This window comes from Choristoneura fumiferana, chromosome 8, assembly GCF_025370935.1.
Source record: "Choristoneura fumiferana chromosome 8, NRCan_CFum_1, whole genome shotgun sequence".
Lineage (NCBI taxonomy): Eukaryota > Metazoa > Arthropoda > Insecta > Lepidoptera > Tortricidae > Choristoneura > Choristoneura fumiferana.
The window spans coordinates 8,968,132-8,983,398 of record NC_133479.1 but is presented as its reverse complement, the minus strand read 5'-3'; the positions used below and the strand labels follow the sequence as shown (position 1 = coordinate 8,983,398).

At 37.0% G+C, this 15,267-nt stretch overlaps 2 protein-coding genes across 2 annotated transcripts in view; one reads left to right on the top strand and one right to left on the bottom strand.

Annotated features, from left to right (window-relative positions):
* Nucleotides 1-2,221: 2,221 nt before the first annotated feature.
* PMP34 (Peroxisomal Membrane Protein 34) lies at nucleotides 2,222-6,904 on the top strand. Its single transcript, XM_074091029.1, has 3 exons — nucleotides 2,222-2,802; nucleotides 2,899-2,959; nucleotides 3,050-6,904. The coding sequence occupies exons 1-3, from the start codon at nucleotides 2,740-2,742 to the stop codon at nucleotides 3,775-3,777; spliced, it is 852 nt and encodes a 283-aa protein (XP_073947130.1). The 5' UTR covers nucleotides 2,222-2,739; the 3' UTR covers nucleotides 3,778-6,904.
* Nup160 (nuclear pore complex protein Nup160) overlaps nucleotides 5,990-15,267 on the bottom strand; it is a 28,097-nt gene continuing 18,819 nt past the window's right edge. The window contains exons 23-27 of the mRNA XM_074091107.1: nucleotides 14,937-15,085; nucleotides 13,394-13,475; nucleotides 12,559-12,590; nucleotides 10,401-10,598; nucleotides 5,990-7,035 (exon numbers count right to left, since the gene is read on the bottom strand). Of these exons, the coding sequence (XP_073947208.1) occupies nucleotides 6,931-7,035; nucleotides 10,401-10,598; nucleotides 12,559-12,590; nucleotides 13,394-13,475; nucleotides 14,937-15,085 (566 nt within the window). The 3' untranslated portion in view covers nucleotides 5,990-6,930. The remainder of the gene's footprint in view (nucleotides 7,036-10,400; nucleotides 10,599-12,558; nucleotides 12,591-13,393; nucleotides 13,476-14,936; nucleotides 15,086-15,267) is intronic.

The following is a 15,267-nucleotide window of genomic DNA, read 5'->3' as shown; positions in this document are numbered from 1 at the left end:
GTTACTAGTAAATGTTCTCTGTTCCTTTCAATTTCTTGAGAAAGTTCAATTAATCTTTGAATAAAATGTTAATTATTAAGATGAATGTTTAATATGATATAAAACATATTGATGTACTTTCACTATTATATTTGGTTATGGCAAGAAAGCAGAATTTTATAGGTAAGTTATTTTTAACAAGGAGCGCTAGATTTCGCTAGCTTCTATGCAAATGATGAAGCCTACATCTATTGAGAAGAGACCATAGCGTGAACAAGACTTCGTGAAAACTCGTCAACTCCTTCTGTAATGTCATGTGTTATGTCACTGTCAGTCAATCAAACAAACCACAGACAGACTACTCAGAGATAACTAACGTCAGTCTTGCGTCAGTCAGACGGCTACACTTCCATAGAAAAAAAAACCGCAATGTCGCTTATAGATTTTGACAGTAACTTTTTTTTTTCTTGTGAAATTCATGGGGCTGTGACATCTTCTGTTATGCCAAAAAATATTTGTGCCTTCGTATTCGGTGGTTTACCCTTGAAATGTCGACAAAATTTTAATCGAATATTAGTTAAAAGTGAACGTTCCCTATTTTTTCATTTCATCGAATATTCATTATCTCGAATGATTAAATCACCGATTTTTATTTTATGGAAATACTATTTAATAGATAGTTTATTTGACAGATGTCGCGGCTAGGCGCGAATTATACCTGAAGGTGAGCTAACCTTAAACTGTAATTGACATTGTATTGGTAACACTGGCAGTATAATAAAGTAATTGTTTTATGGCACTTGACAGCTGTCACTAGTTTGAATTTTAACAGTCGAAAATAAAGCGGGACTGATAACTGAATAGGACATTAACTTGAATAAAGAGTATGTAAGGAGGATAGGAAAGAAGTTGCACATTGCATTAGTGCATCGAGTAAGAGAACAACCACTGGTGAGTTCCTTATACTTTTCCTTACATATGTAGTGTCCGATATAAAGCAATATGATCAAGAGAATAACACTAATCGTGATAAGTAAAGTTTGTATGACGAAATTGCTTGTTGAGCTTTCATAGTAACTAAATGTAATCAAACCTTTGTATTGAACCGTGTGTTGGTTCTGGTGGTTTGGGCTGCCTGTGATGGGATTTGTTGGGAGGCCAGTGGGCGGAAGCCCGATTTCCTCACGTATCCTACTTGAGGGTATGTGATAGTAAACGAGATTAAATAATCTAAGAGTTATATCTAAAGTTCTCGAATAGTGTTCATCTTATGATCATATTATTAAACTAGTATATGGCGAAAGTTGTAGGTATATTGCGAAGCTATACCATGAACCCCGTAAGGACGTCGCCACAACAGAACTTCATTTCACGTAGCATGAAACATTCTTTATTAGATTAACTAAGCAAATTGGCCGTATATTATTATCTACAACATGACGCGTAATCAATTTACACATTTTCTCTGTTTACTCGAAATGTCTAAAAATGAGATACTGCCAATGGCCTTATGAGGGCAGAATATTCACGTCGAAGAAATAAACAGTGATATTTAGTTGTTCTGTCTCATAGGATATTAACGGGTATATACCTAGTGCCATCCACGAAGACGCGTGATTTTGATTGACAAAATTAGACATATTGACACTGTAGTAAGAACCACGGCACGCGTCAACGTGAATGACTCTACCTATAGTTATGCGAACATATATGCTAGCTAAGCTAGAAACTAGATGGCGCTTATTATTATTATATATTCGAGAAACGACACTTGTGCAGATAACTGATGATGAGAAACGACAACGTTGCCACTATGTTGCCCCATTAAACCATTAAACCAAGACACCCATTTTTATCAATCTTTGTAAAATCAATCTACGAACAAAATGCTTTTTTTATGGCAATATACAAGTTCGGATAGAACAAGGATAGAACATACAGTGAGGAAACGGAGCCATTAAAAAATATCACGGAGTTTTGAATTTTGATAGGAAAGTAGGATCAGGATCTGGTTTGGTCGGAATAGTTATACGTGACAAATACAATTTATAACGAGTGGTAGCATACTTATTATTTTAATATCAAACGAATGCTCTTTATTACGAAGTGCAACATTCGAACTTCGTATCTTGCCGTCCCGCTGACGCTTATATTATTTAATACGAGAGTGAAAGAGACGGTACGATACGAACTTCGATTTTTGTAGTAGCCCCCCCTTATGAAACTCACAAAACGAAGTTCGTATCGCACCGTCCCTTTCACTTGCGTATTAAATGACGTAAGCGTCAGAGGGACGGCAACATACGAAATTCGAGTTTTGCACTTCGTGGTGTAGGCCTGAACTTAGAGTATATTATAAGCAAGTACTGTAGGTACAACCGTTGTACTCCTGACACCACTCGACGTCCAGTCCAGTCGGTTGGTCCCCCCACCCACAGAGTACATTATTTATTATAATCAGTCGGTCCAGTCCAGTTGTGTATGATGAGTGAACGAACGTGAACATTAGAAATTATGCGCTGTGCTTAATTTGTGTGGATAAAAACCTGTTTTCTTCAATATGTAAAGAGAAAATTTCATTTATAAGTTATACAGATACAGATGATGGCTACCCTGAATAACCATAGAGTGTGTCAATAAGTCACGTATTTTTCAAGTCTAGCCGAAGAAGTACTATTATATATTCTGTGCCGAAGACTAAATAAATAAAAATAATAAATTAAGTGGCCTATTTAGAGGAGGCACTGGAATAATTTTAAAATGGCACCTCAAAATCCTTTATTCAGCTATGAGACACTCGTTCATGCCATGGCCGGAGCTACGGTAAGTAACCTGTATTTTTTTGTTTCATGTTATTTGCACTTAAAAAAAATGGTCTAACATGGTAAGTTGCTGTTATGACCTATTTTATTTCCTCAGGGAAGCGTCGCAAGCATGGCCGCATTTTATCCATTAGATACTCTCCGGTCAAGGCTACAAGGTATTTAAATTATTTAGAGCTTTATTTAGAGTTCATGTTGAACTTCTTCAAAAAAATTCTTAGCCCTAACTTATTGTTTTTTTTTTACAGTTGAGGATTCCAATAAATATCAAGGCTCATCTTCATGGGAACTTCTACTAAAACTGGCAAATGAGGAAGGTATTGAGTCTTTGTACCGTGGCTTGGCTCCAGTTTTGCAGTCACTCTCAATCTCCAACTTTGTATATTTCTATACTTTCCATGGCTTACGTAGATGTGCTGCTACTAACACATCAGCATTACAGGATTTAATGTATGGTATTGCAGCTGGTAGTATCAATGTTCTTCTTACTTCCCCTCTTTGGGTAGTAAACACAAGAATGAAGTTGGAAAAGAATTCATTTGACAGTCTGTTTGAAGGCTTAATATCTGTCTTTAAGACGGAAGGAGCAAAAGGATTGTGGTCTGGTACTATTCCTTCATTATTGTTAGTTTCAAACCCCGCAATACAGTTTATGGTGTATGAAGCTTTGAAACGGCATCTTGTTTCAAAGGGTATTAACAACAACTATTACTCTGCATTTCTGATGGGTGCATTTGCAAAAGCTATTGCAACCACAGTCACTTATCCCCTGCAGTTGGTGCAAATGAGACTGCGTTCAGGAACCAGCATGAAGCCTCTGTGGAAAGATATTAAATCTAATCCCTGGCTCATGTTCCGTGGGCTTGAAGCCAAGTTATTGCAAACAGTAATGACAGCTGCTTTAATGTTTCTTATTTATGAGAAGTTAGTGAAGGTAGTATTTAGCATAATGAGGGTAAAGGCCAAACACAGCTAAATGCATTCATTCATTGGTTTCTATATGCCAGAACAAAAAATTAAATTTAATTGACTATTTTTTTCTTGAATATCTTCAGAGAAACTATGGACATAGGTATTGTTTTAAAATACCTAATTGATGTAATGTCAAAAAAAACCATTACATATAATATTAACTAAAAGGCCATTGTTTTGTTCATATCAGTTTTTTTTATGTTTAAAATGATATTTACAAAGAATAAACAATTTTTGGTACTTTAGCTCAAGTCTTATATAAATAAGTTTAAAAATTGACCTCATTCTCAAGTAGAAAGGCATTTAGGTACAACTTAATTTCAATGTGGTTGATATCTTGAGAACCAAAAGACATTATACATTCTAATTACACCTCTAATCTCATAAGGGCCAGTGCACTATATTTAGAACATAAGTCCAAGCAAATGTTAAAGGAAAGTTACTTTCTTTCAAATTCTGGTTATTTAAGTTTACATTGGTCTTACCAGGCTATTTGAGCATAAACAAGATTCTAAAAGATAAATAAAGTTTACAATGTGTCTTCCTAATGGTCAGCATTGAAATTTGTTTAAGTTTTTAACTTACAAGTAGGTATATAGGTATACCTACGAGCCTATATACATGCTACATACGTAAATCATGTGTCATTTATGATATAACAAGTACATACCTGCTTATAAACACGGATATACAGATTAGAGCGTTTTAAATAACGCATTAGCATGATAACAACAAGATTAGTGAATTTAAACAAAAATGTTGACACCTTTACATAGTATAATATATGACTTGATTGTTAAACACGCGTAAAGCGGATGTTGACCTTTGATCATACTCATCTCTATACCTATTATGACTTAAGGCATACAGAAACTTCAATGTCAGTAGCATATAGCTTATTGCAAATAAGACATGTTTGGTTTAGTTAGGGTGAAGGTTATTTTGTTATCTTGAACAAAGCGTAGGTTACTTTGTGGCGTCCTATACATTTAATTAGTTTGTAACTATTACACCATGACATTGACATCTTTTATTTTACCCTATATATGCTCTACATCATTATATATTTCATTTGAACAACAGCAAATATTTATATCTTTGGCTAATATTTCAATAAGCCTAAATAAAATGTTGATTTATGTATTACTAGCTTTTGCCCGCGGCTTCGCCCGCGTGGAATTCGGTAATCAAGCGCTATTCCCTCGGGAACTGTGCATTTTTCCGGATTAAAAAGTAGCCTATGTCACTCTTTGACCCATAAGCTGTCTCTATGCCAAAAATCACGTTTATCGGTCGCTCCGTTTCGACGTGAAAGGCGGACAAACACAAACAAACATACAAGCACACACACTTTCGCATTTATAATATTAGTATGGATGACGTTTTTCAAACTTGGAGGCACTAATTCGGATGTATATTTTCTTCGTTACAAAATTAGTATTTTTACCATATGCTTAAATAAAAATTTTATATCAAAAAATTTAACCAACTACAAAAACCAAGAAAATAATTTTCTACCAGTCTGAACTTGGTGCCTCGCAGCACGAGCCAGCAGGAGTGGACCTATAATCGTCTATCTCACCTACATACTATTTATACTTCAATCACTCCTACTGAGTCGTGCTGAGGCACCGACTTCAGACTGGTAGAAAAATATTTTCATCATTTTTTGTAGTTGGTTCAATTTTTTGTTATAATTTTTTTTCTGTTATTTTATCATATCGCAATGGCGTTTGCTGCCTGGTACCACAGTGCAGCTAGCGTCTCTGCCGGTAGCTGTAAAGGATCGCATCTTGCTGGCGTTTGCTTAACATGTCCACACGGCATTTAATTATTGACCTTATGTTGGGTCAGCACGAAAAGCGTACGTCGCGCCACGTTGTCTTAATTAGTTTTGTTTCCAGTGCTAAAAAACGCCGTTGGGAAAATCTAACGAGCATTTATGCTTACGCTTTAACGTAATCTAGTTTTAATAATAAATTATGCATTTATGGATAACTTGATCATGACGCAATTTTCAATACGAAACCTAGGTTTCTGTTCATATTTATTTTTCACTATGAACACTAAAGTAAGTAGCAGAAGTGAATAGGCAGTTATGGTGCTCAAAATAATCTACACACACTTATTTTATTACATTAACAGTATAGTTATAGTGGGATGTACGTACGTACAGTCGCCATCAGATATTTCGGAGCGGCCAAGATGATCAAAAATGTCGAAACATGGCCTCTATGCCTTAATAATAATATACTAAATATAATAATAAATATCATGGGACACTTGAAACCAATTGACCTAGTCCCAAACTGAGCAAGGCTTGTGCTATGGACACTAGGCAACGGATAAACATACTTATATATATAAATACATACTTAAATACATATTAAACATCCAAGACCCGAGAACAAACATTCGTAATTTATACAAATATCTGCACTGGCCAGGATTCGAACCCGGGACCTCAAGCTTCGTAGTCAGGTTCTCTAACCACTTAGCCATCCGGTCGTCAAATTTTTTTTTTTTTTTTTTTTAATTCTACTGGATGGCAAACGAGCAAGTGGGTCTCCTGATGGTAAGAGATCACCACCACCGATAAACATCTGCAATACCAGAGATATTGCAGATGCGTTGCCAACCTAGAGGCCTAAGATGGGATACCTCAAGTGCCAGTAATTTCACCGGCTGTCTTACTCTCCACGCCGAAACACAACAGTGCAAGCACTGCTGCTTCACGGCAGGATTAGCGAGCAAGATGGTGGTAGCAATCCGGGCGGACCTTGCACAAGGTCCTACCACCTGCAAAATAATAGAAATGCAATAATAGAAATACAGTAATAGAGTGCATGTTCCGATATTTTTGACCACCTTGTGTGCTCCGCTATATCTGATGGCGACTGTACATAGCTTTGAGCACTACAACCTCCACTCCACTTCTACTGCCGACTACATCAAAGGCTTTATGGTAAAAAGATCTGCTCAACTTTTTACTACAAATGTAGACTAGATGTGAATTGTTATCTTTATTTTTATTGTGTGTTGAAGGGATAATTTATTTATTTTGATGGTTTTGGTTGTAGTATAATTTGATGAGGAACATGACATTAAATAATAAATTGATTTAAAACTCATGCATTGTATTAATTTCCTGTTAGGTTTACTTGACAACCGAATAGTTCAAATGAGCCAGCTTCATGTCTTCCGACGTTCTCACTACTACTTCTGTGTACTCCTTAACTAGTTGGTCCAGTTCTTCGTATATCTGAAAAAACAAAACATTGTTAACAACAACCTCGGTGATCGTCAAATTACCGGCGCGTGTATTTTTATGGAGAACTGAACGTAATACTTGTGGTTTGTGTGACTTTGGCTTAGCCTTGGTGATACGCAAATAGCCTTTAATATTGAGTACCTGATGACGCGAGCGCCGTAAATCTAGAAACTTCACTTTTTAAGCCTAACCTTACGCACCGTGAGTTTAAAACAAGGTGTGGCTCTAAATTTGTTTTTGATATGCCGATGTTAAACAAACTAACAGGGCGCTTATTCGAGTGAACAAACTTAAATAATTACTTTTACTAGCTATTGGCCGCGACTTCGTCTGCGGAGAATTCGTTGATCGCGCGTCCTTGGGTAAAGATATTCTATTTTTCTTCTGGACTTCTAATATGCTAAGGCTTGAGAGCGGAACAAACAAACTGCCGTATTTATGATATTAGTAGTAAACATGATCCACTCGTAGATTTTGTATGGTAATAGCGAGCTGTGGCATGACTAGGTATGTATTATAAATGTAGCTAGGTATTATTATTATTTCAATGCAAATACAAATCAAATTTTATACTCGTAATTAAATCGGGATATCTACGGAATACAATACAACATTATAGAATAAAATATGCGTTCGCGGAAATCATCTAACAAATCTCGATGGCATATTTGACACCATTAATCAATAATTCTAAGACACAGTTCTAATAAAAAAACCGGCCAAGTGCGAGTTGAACTCGCGTGGAGAGGGTTCCGTACAATGCCAAAGTCAAATGTTTCCCCCTATTTTTTTTATAAATATTTTTACGATGCTTTTTTTAAAATTAATACATCTAGTGGTGTTTTAGTGAACTATTTTCCGTAAGTGAACGTATTATAATAAAATGTGTTTACCACTTTATTTTCAATTGATAGAATTAAGTAATATAGGTTTTCCTGTAATCTAAAAAAATACTTTGCACATCTGTGTTCGATTCGGGGCAAATTGGCTGTGACATACGGACCGACAGACGCACGAGTAATACTATAAGGGTTCCGTTTTTTTTGTGTACGGAACCCTAAAAAGACATTTAATTTAAAGCTGAATTAATTTTCAACTATAGTAATTTTCGTATAGGATGGGTACGGTGACACTTGCGTTTTTTCCATTCCACGCCATGAACGTTTCAGGCCAATAATTTATAAAAAAAATATACATGAATCCAGAAAGAACAAAAAAAATCTCTATAGCTTAAAAGATTTCGTAATAATAAACAAAAATTACTTAAAAATATATTATTATGTTTGAAAACTAAAAAGAAAATTTTTAATCTCGTCAACTTTCATCGCGTAAAACGGAACACTATTTCAATAGAGCTTGACTGCTTATCGACCGAATCGATTCCACAATCTTGTCAAATCGTTTGACTCGCATCATCTGTCAATTAATACGAGAGCGTAGGTCCTTAAATGTGTCTTTGTATCGAGTGTTTCGTATTGTTTGATGTTTTGAACTGATACTTTGTTATTCAATTTTGTTATTACGGTTTTTGTTAAGTTTTTTACCGTTATTAGTTTTGATATAGTGCCAAAGAAGACCGCATGGTATATGAGATCACGATAGACAAGCAAAAACACTTGCTACGCGGGTGAAGCCGCAGGCAAAAACTAGTTAAAAATATAAACTATCAGTAGTAAAATCGATACACACCTTTGGCATATTTAATCGAGAATCGCAATGAATCGATTCGAATTTACATTGTCACAACCCTTTAATTGCTTAATGACATGTGTCACCGTACCCGTCCTATCCGAAAAGTACTACAGTCTGTTCAATATAGGAATGGACAGAAGGAAATTAGGCTCTTTATAGTGCACGCTTTAGGAAGTCATTTTTTTTTTTTGTATAATGGTCTAGACTTAATTCTAATTAAAATATCGAAGACGTCAATATTAGTTTCAATTATTCATACTCCGTTCACGTAGAATTCGTTTTTTGCTATCCCGCGGGAACTGTGCAATTTTCCGGGATACCTATTACTATTCTATGTCCTTTCCCGGGACTTGTACTATCTGTACACCGAATTTCACCTAAATCGGTTCAGCGGTTAAGACGTGAAAAGGTAGATAACAAACAAACATACTGACTTACAAACTTTCGCAACTATAATTAATACTAGTGAGATTAACTTTGCTATTTTTCATATCATAATTAAAAAAAAAATAAAAAAATCTTTTTCTTTTTTGTTGAAAACATAAACGTCTAAAGAAGCAGAGGTAAAGAACTTTCTGCAAGAAACAGAACGTTTATAATATTGTTAACTCAAGAAATATTCTGTGCATTATAAATTCATAGTTTTTAATCGCCAGTTTGGATCAAAATGTGATGACCTTTAATCATATTCGAATATTAAATGATATTGTAACGGATAACCCACGTCTTAAACCGAGTTTAGCTCGACATGTTTCGGGCTATTTCGTAGCCCTTCTTCTCAGGAGCACGCGACTCGGCGGCTGCCGCAACACGCACACAAGCAGAAGCAGAAGAAGGGCTACGAAATAGCCCGAAACATGTCGAGCTAAACTCGGTTTAAGACGTGAGTTATCAGTTACAATATCATTTAATATGAGTGAGTCTCACGGTAGTTTCATGTTCATATACGAATAATTAACTTTTCACAACTAAAGCATTCGATGAAATTTGGAATGGAAAAAAGCTTGAACTTCATATAGCAGTAACTACGAGTACAATATTTTTAAACGGGAATTGAGAGCGGATGAGTCCTCGAAACACAGTTATAAACTATGTATAATATAAATCGAATTAATATTATGTAGCAAATTACGTATTAATATTGTGTTATTTTGTAAGTACATTACGTATTAATTTACTTACAAAGTAAACAAAATTATGACTTCATCTTCTTACTTCTTTTATTCATCATCCATCATCATCATTATTACGACTTCACAAAAAATTTTTAGAAACACTTCTTCCGTGACCTCTAATGTTATCCGGAATGGACTATATAACCGTAAAAATGTACATGTAATAATTTTGAAAAAAAAAAGTTGTTTAATTGAGTTGGTTAACACGTGAAGTCACAGTTTAGTATTACCATACCATACAATATCTATGGGAGAATCACATCTTGACTGCTCATAAGAATGTCTTTGATTGGTGGTATTAAATAGCTTATGCTTAACGCTTATACATATTTATATAGACCCAATTGAATTGAATTGTGGCTACTGTGGGTGGAAAGGATGGTACGGCCAGTGGGGGCGTGGCCGTGCCGCCTGATCAGTCATTGTTCGGAATTGCCCGCGCACGCGTCTGCCGTCTGCACCAGCCACGTTAGGGTACGGGTCACTGACCTCAGTGTAGTGCGGGCGCGGGGCCGCCCGCAGCTCGGCCAGCAGCAGGTCGGCAACGGCGAGCGGCGCGGCGGCGGGAGGCGCGTGCGGCGCCAGCGCCACCAGCGCGCCGCGCAGCGCGCCCGCGCACGCGTCTGCCGCCTCCGCCACCCGCCCCCCCGCCAGCAGCGCGCGCACGCAGCCTGCGCCGTCCTTATCCTGGACGCACCACAAATAATCTTAGCACAAGAGAATAGATTACATCGCTCCGTTTCCTCCGTCATCGGCACAATCGACCATTCTATCTGAACTTTATACTTGATGTTAATTTTTTAACACTATTACATACAAGTTCAGATCCCTATACCTATAGTATGGTATAGTTATATATAGCAAAGCTACCTATAGTTATAGTATCGTATAGTCAAGTGCAAAGATATCGCCACGGCCAAAGTGCATAAAGTCGTGTATATGTCGGCGGCCGATTGTAAAATCCGGCAGATCACGTAATTCCTAGGCATAGGCTTGAGGTTCCGGGTTCGATTCCCGGCCGGGGCAGATATTTGTATGAATAATACAAAGTTTGTTCTCGGGTCTTGGATGTTCAATATGTATTTAAGTATGTATTTATCAATATAAGTATGTTTATTTACTAGGTCAATTGGTGTGAAGTGTCCCATGATATTTATTTATTTATTTATATCGTGAAATGGCGCCATTTTATGAATCGGCTAAGGGACATCCGCCATATCGTTCAAAATTCACCGTTCAACGATTTGCCTAGTGACGTTCAGGCAAATCATGAAATTCCTAGGCATATCATGAAACGCCGCCATATCGGTTCTAGCACTTCGCCGGCCGCTGCCGCGGCACGCTCGCTTCGCTCGCTCTGCTCGTGCGTTGTGGTCACAATTCATACTAACCAGCACTCCTCGCATTGCTCGTCGTACCTAAATTTATCCTTTTTAGATTTAGAGGTATCCTTTTTAGGTATAGAGCTAGGAATATCGACGAATGCATTGCTCTAATCGATCTGCCGTATCGTTTCTCAGACACATCGTGATATATGCCTGATCAACTTTTAGGCATATATCATGATATGGCGCCATTTCGCGATATGCCTAGGAATTTCGTGATCTGGCGGATTTTACCATCGGCCGCCGACATACATATTTTTTTGTAACTTTGGCCGTTTCCATATTTTTGCATTTGACTGTACAGGATTTTTATCCTGTATGATAAGTTACCCTCATTAAAGCTACTGATTACTAATATGACAAGTGGGAAAACATCGAAATTTTAAAATAAAAATATTGAATACGGAGATAATCTTCTATTGACTTAAGAAGCGAATTAATGTTTATGACCGGTTTTTAAAGAAAATAAAAGTCTATAACGAATAATTATTGGAGTAGACACATTAACGTATATATTAAGAAGTGTTCTATCAGACAACATTATTAATTTTCATTCAATTTTTATGGAATAATCGAGAAAAACTAACAAAAATGCAACGTTGCCAGCTCAGCAGATAAAAACGCTCTTAACTTCCACACAAAATTAAAAAATAATTAATAAAAATAACATGGTGAACGGTGTTTTTGCTCTGAGGATGAACTCTGGTTGAGTTCGAAACGCCTCAGTGAAGTATGGTGGTGTGATAGTTCGGTTTGTGTGATTTTTGTATTCTTACATTGTGGAGATGGAGGAGCTGCACGAACACACATTTATTGCATAGACATAGCTATAGTACCTAATTATGAATGGGCGAGCCAAGTAATTGCCAAGAAAAAAACTTGTCATAAAATATCAGAAACCGACGGTGATTCCTTTATATAAGCTTGCTCGTTTTCCTCTACATATTTAACATGTTTTATAGGTAGAGATTTTTTTTCACGAGTATAGTTTTGTTAGATATTTGGTCGGAAACAATAAAACCGCTAAAATATCGCTACAACTATTCGCTATTTATGCATACCATTAGCTAGCAACCAAGCAGAAATCTAGCTCGCTAGCCAGCAAGCGTTTCCGCGTCTGCGTCCTTTAGGTGCATGATGTCGAAATCATGTACCTCCTAAAAAACAATAGTTAGACAACGAGAGCAAAATCGTTGATTGCAGCGTCTATATATGTCACAGCAGCATGTTCGTTAGTCCTGAGTGCGTTGAAATATAGATGCGTGTGATATTTTAATCGTTATGTTGTCACCTCCTAAAAAAACAAAACGATTAATAATAATTATTTGACAGACACAATACATTTGTATTCTGACTAATGTAAAATCTAAAAAGAACACGATGAGTTGCTAAAAAATGATATATTATTTCTCAAACATGCATTCAATTTCTAATTATATATGAGGCGTATGAATTCTATAATGTGCAACGATGCATAATTATCGGGATTCATGGAAATAGGTTTTTCATTTCATTTAATGATCGACTTATCTATCTCTGCTTCTGAAATGGATCATAAAGTTCAAATATTTGGATTAGTGCAGTAGAAACATGTATCAGTATTACTTTGTCCGCTGCGATTTTGCTCACTGATTTTTTAAATTATGCAAAATAATAAATTAGTTGACGCAAACACTTTTGTATTCTGATCGAAATCTAAAAACAGAACAGATAGTCAGAAAAATATATATTTCTCAAACATGCTCTGAAATGTATGCGTTAATGTCACGAAATGGACATGAAGCATTATTAACTTTTAAATTGCCTAGGCCATGAAGGACATCGGACTGATTACTACTATGCGATGCGATGGACGGATGGACGGATGGATGGATGGATGGATGGATGGATGGATGGATGGATGGATGGATGGATGGATGGATGGATGGATGGATGGATGAAATATTTCCTCGTCTACAACTCGGCCGTCTACCCGAATTCGTCCATCAATCCCTTACTTCATGGCCTCTGCAGTAATGTACTATTTACTTGCAATTTGGATGTCCATGAACCATGAATAACTCTCAGGCCTCGATAAGATAGAAAAACACAAATTACCTAGCAACGCTTTCTGTATAGGGTCCAGTGAATCAGGGACCTCTTCCCGAAGTTCAGCCGCCAACTCATCCGGACCGATTACCTGTAGCAATAAGTAATAAATACTTTTGAGATTTCTGGCTTTTAAGGCTTTCGTTCTAAGTAGTAAAAAGTCTGGTCCAATGAGGGCTATCATTTTTGTCTCACTAGATGGCGCACTGTTGCGTGAGGTTTTTAAGTATGGCTTTCAAAGTCTGTTATTACGGGCGTGAAAACAAAGTTTAGATTAAAATCATATTTAATACACCTTAAAACCGTATCATAAAAATATCGAGCATGCCACAGTGTTGCATAGTCCCCGTTTTGTTCGGAAAAAAGGGAGGACAAAGGTTTCCAAAGACAAAACTGTCTCAAAACACAGACATTCATTGCCTCGGAACACATATTTGCCATAATTAATTTCAGATATTGCAAAATATTCACAAAATTATTTTAATTATAAATAAACCCGCGTAGCTCACCCAAAAACTATGAGATTTGAGATTTCGAAGACCTCACGCTACACTAGCGCCTCTAGTGGCGAATTCATACGCGATAGCCCTCATTAGACGGGTGCAGGGTGCTTCAGTTACACTTCGTTACCATAGACGCTTATGCCCACGTAATAAGGCCGTGGTAACATATTTTTGAGTGGTTCGAATAGATTTACATATTTTTATCACACTTGCTCGTCAATGATGTTATTCCATGCCTGTGTACTAAAGGACAATGGCCTCAATTGTTCCCGCGGGAGTTATGGATGTATAGTTTTTCTTCTCAAGGGAGTTACTACTTTAGTTTTAAAAGTAAGTAGGTACGCCATTTCAGACTAAAGAGGTTTCAAGTCAGCCAACGTTTTATTTACATCTTATATTTAAATCTTTAAAACTTAGCTTTAACTTAATTTTACACCATAAAATTTTTCCACGCATCATGAAACTTCGCTATTTTTATATTTTAAACTTACAAATTGTTTTGCAATAATTTTAGTAAATATTTTTTTAGTAATAAATATGGTAGACGACTTGAAAAAAGTTACAATCAGGGGGGCTAGTACGCAATTCGAAAATAGAAGTTCGTATCGTTTTGCTGACGCAAATATTTATTTATTACGAGAATAAGAGGGACGGTACGACAAGAACTGCGAATTTTGGTTGTATCCCCCTGTATTGGCGGGTAGCCATTATATTTTATTCAGTTGTTTTCTTAGCGTCTTTCTTTTACCGAGCTGGAAAGTGTTTCGACACAAAATAATTTATTTGTTGCATTTTTTCCTCGCAATGTGATGAAAATAATTTATTTGCATATCATCAAAATTACATTATTAATAAAGTAATAATACGATAGCCCTGGAAGGGCATTTCAAAATACAAATTCTTAACCTAAAAATATTAGTCACATTGTGTATCACGGGCCGTAAGGGAATTACAAACTCGTTAGTAATCCCCTTCTTACGCCCCTTAAGCACAATGTACTTACTTGCACTTGACTGTATACTGTATAGAAGCCTAAAATGTAAGCAGACCTCTCCGGGGCGCGCGAGGAAGGCGTGCTCGGGCTTGGCGAGCCGCAGGCAGGTGAGCGCGGCCGCGAGCCAGCGCGCGCGCGCCGCGTCCGCCGCCGACGCGCGCTCCGCCGCGCACCGCGCCGCGCGCTCGTACATTATCGACGCAGCTGAAAACAGACAACTACGCTTGAGGGCTTCTCAAAATTAATAGTAGATTAGTAGTGGAACAGAGAACATGGGACAAAGTTCACTTTTTAGGGTTCCGTAACCAAAATGGCAAAAACGGAACCCTTATAGTTTCGCCATGCCTGTCTGTCTGTCCGTCCGCGGCTTTGCTCAGGGACTATCA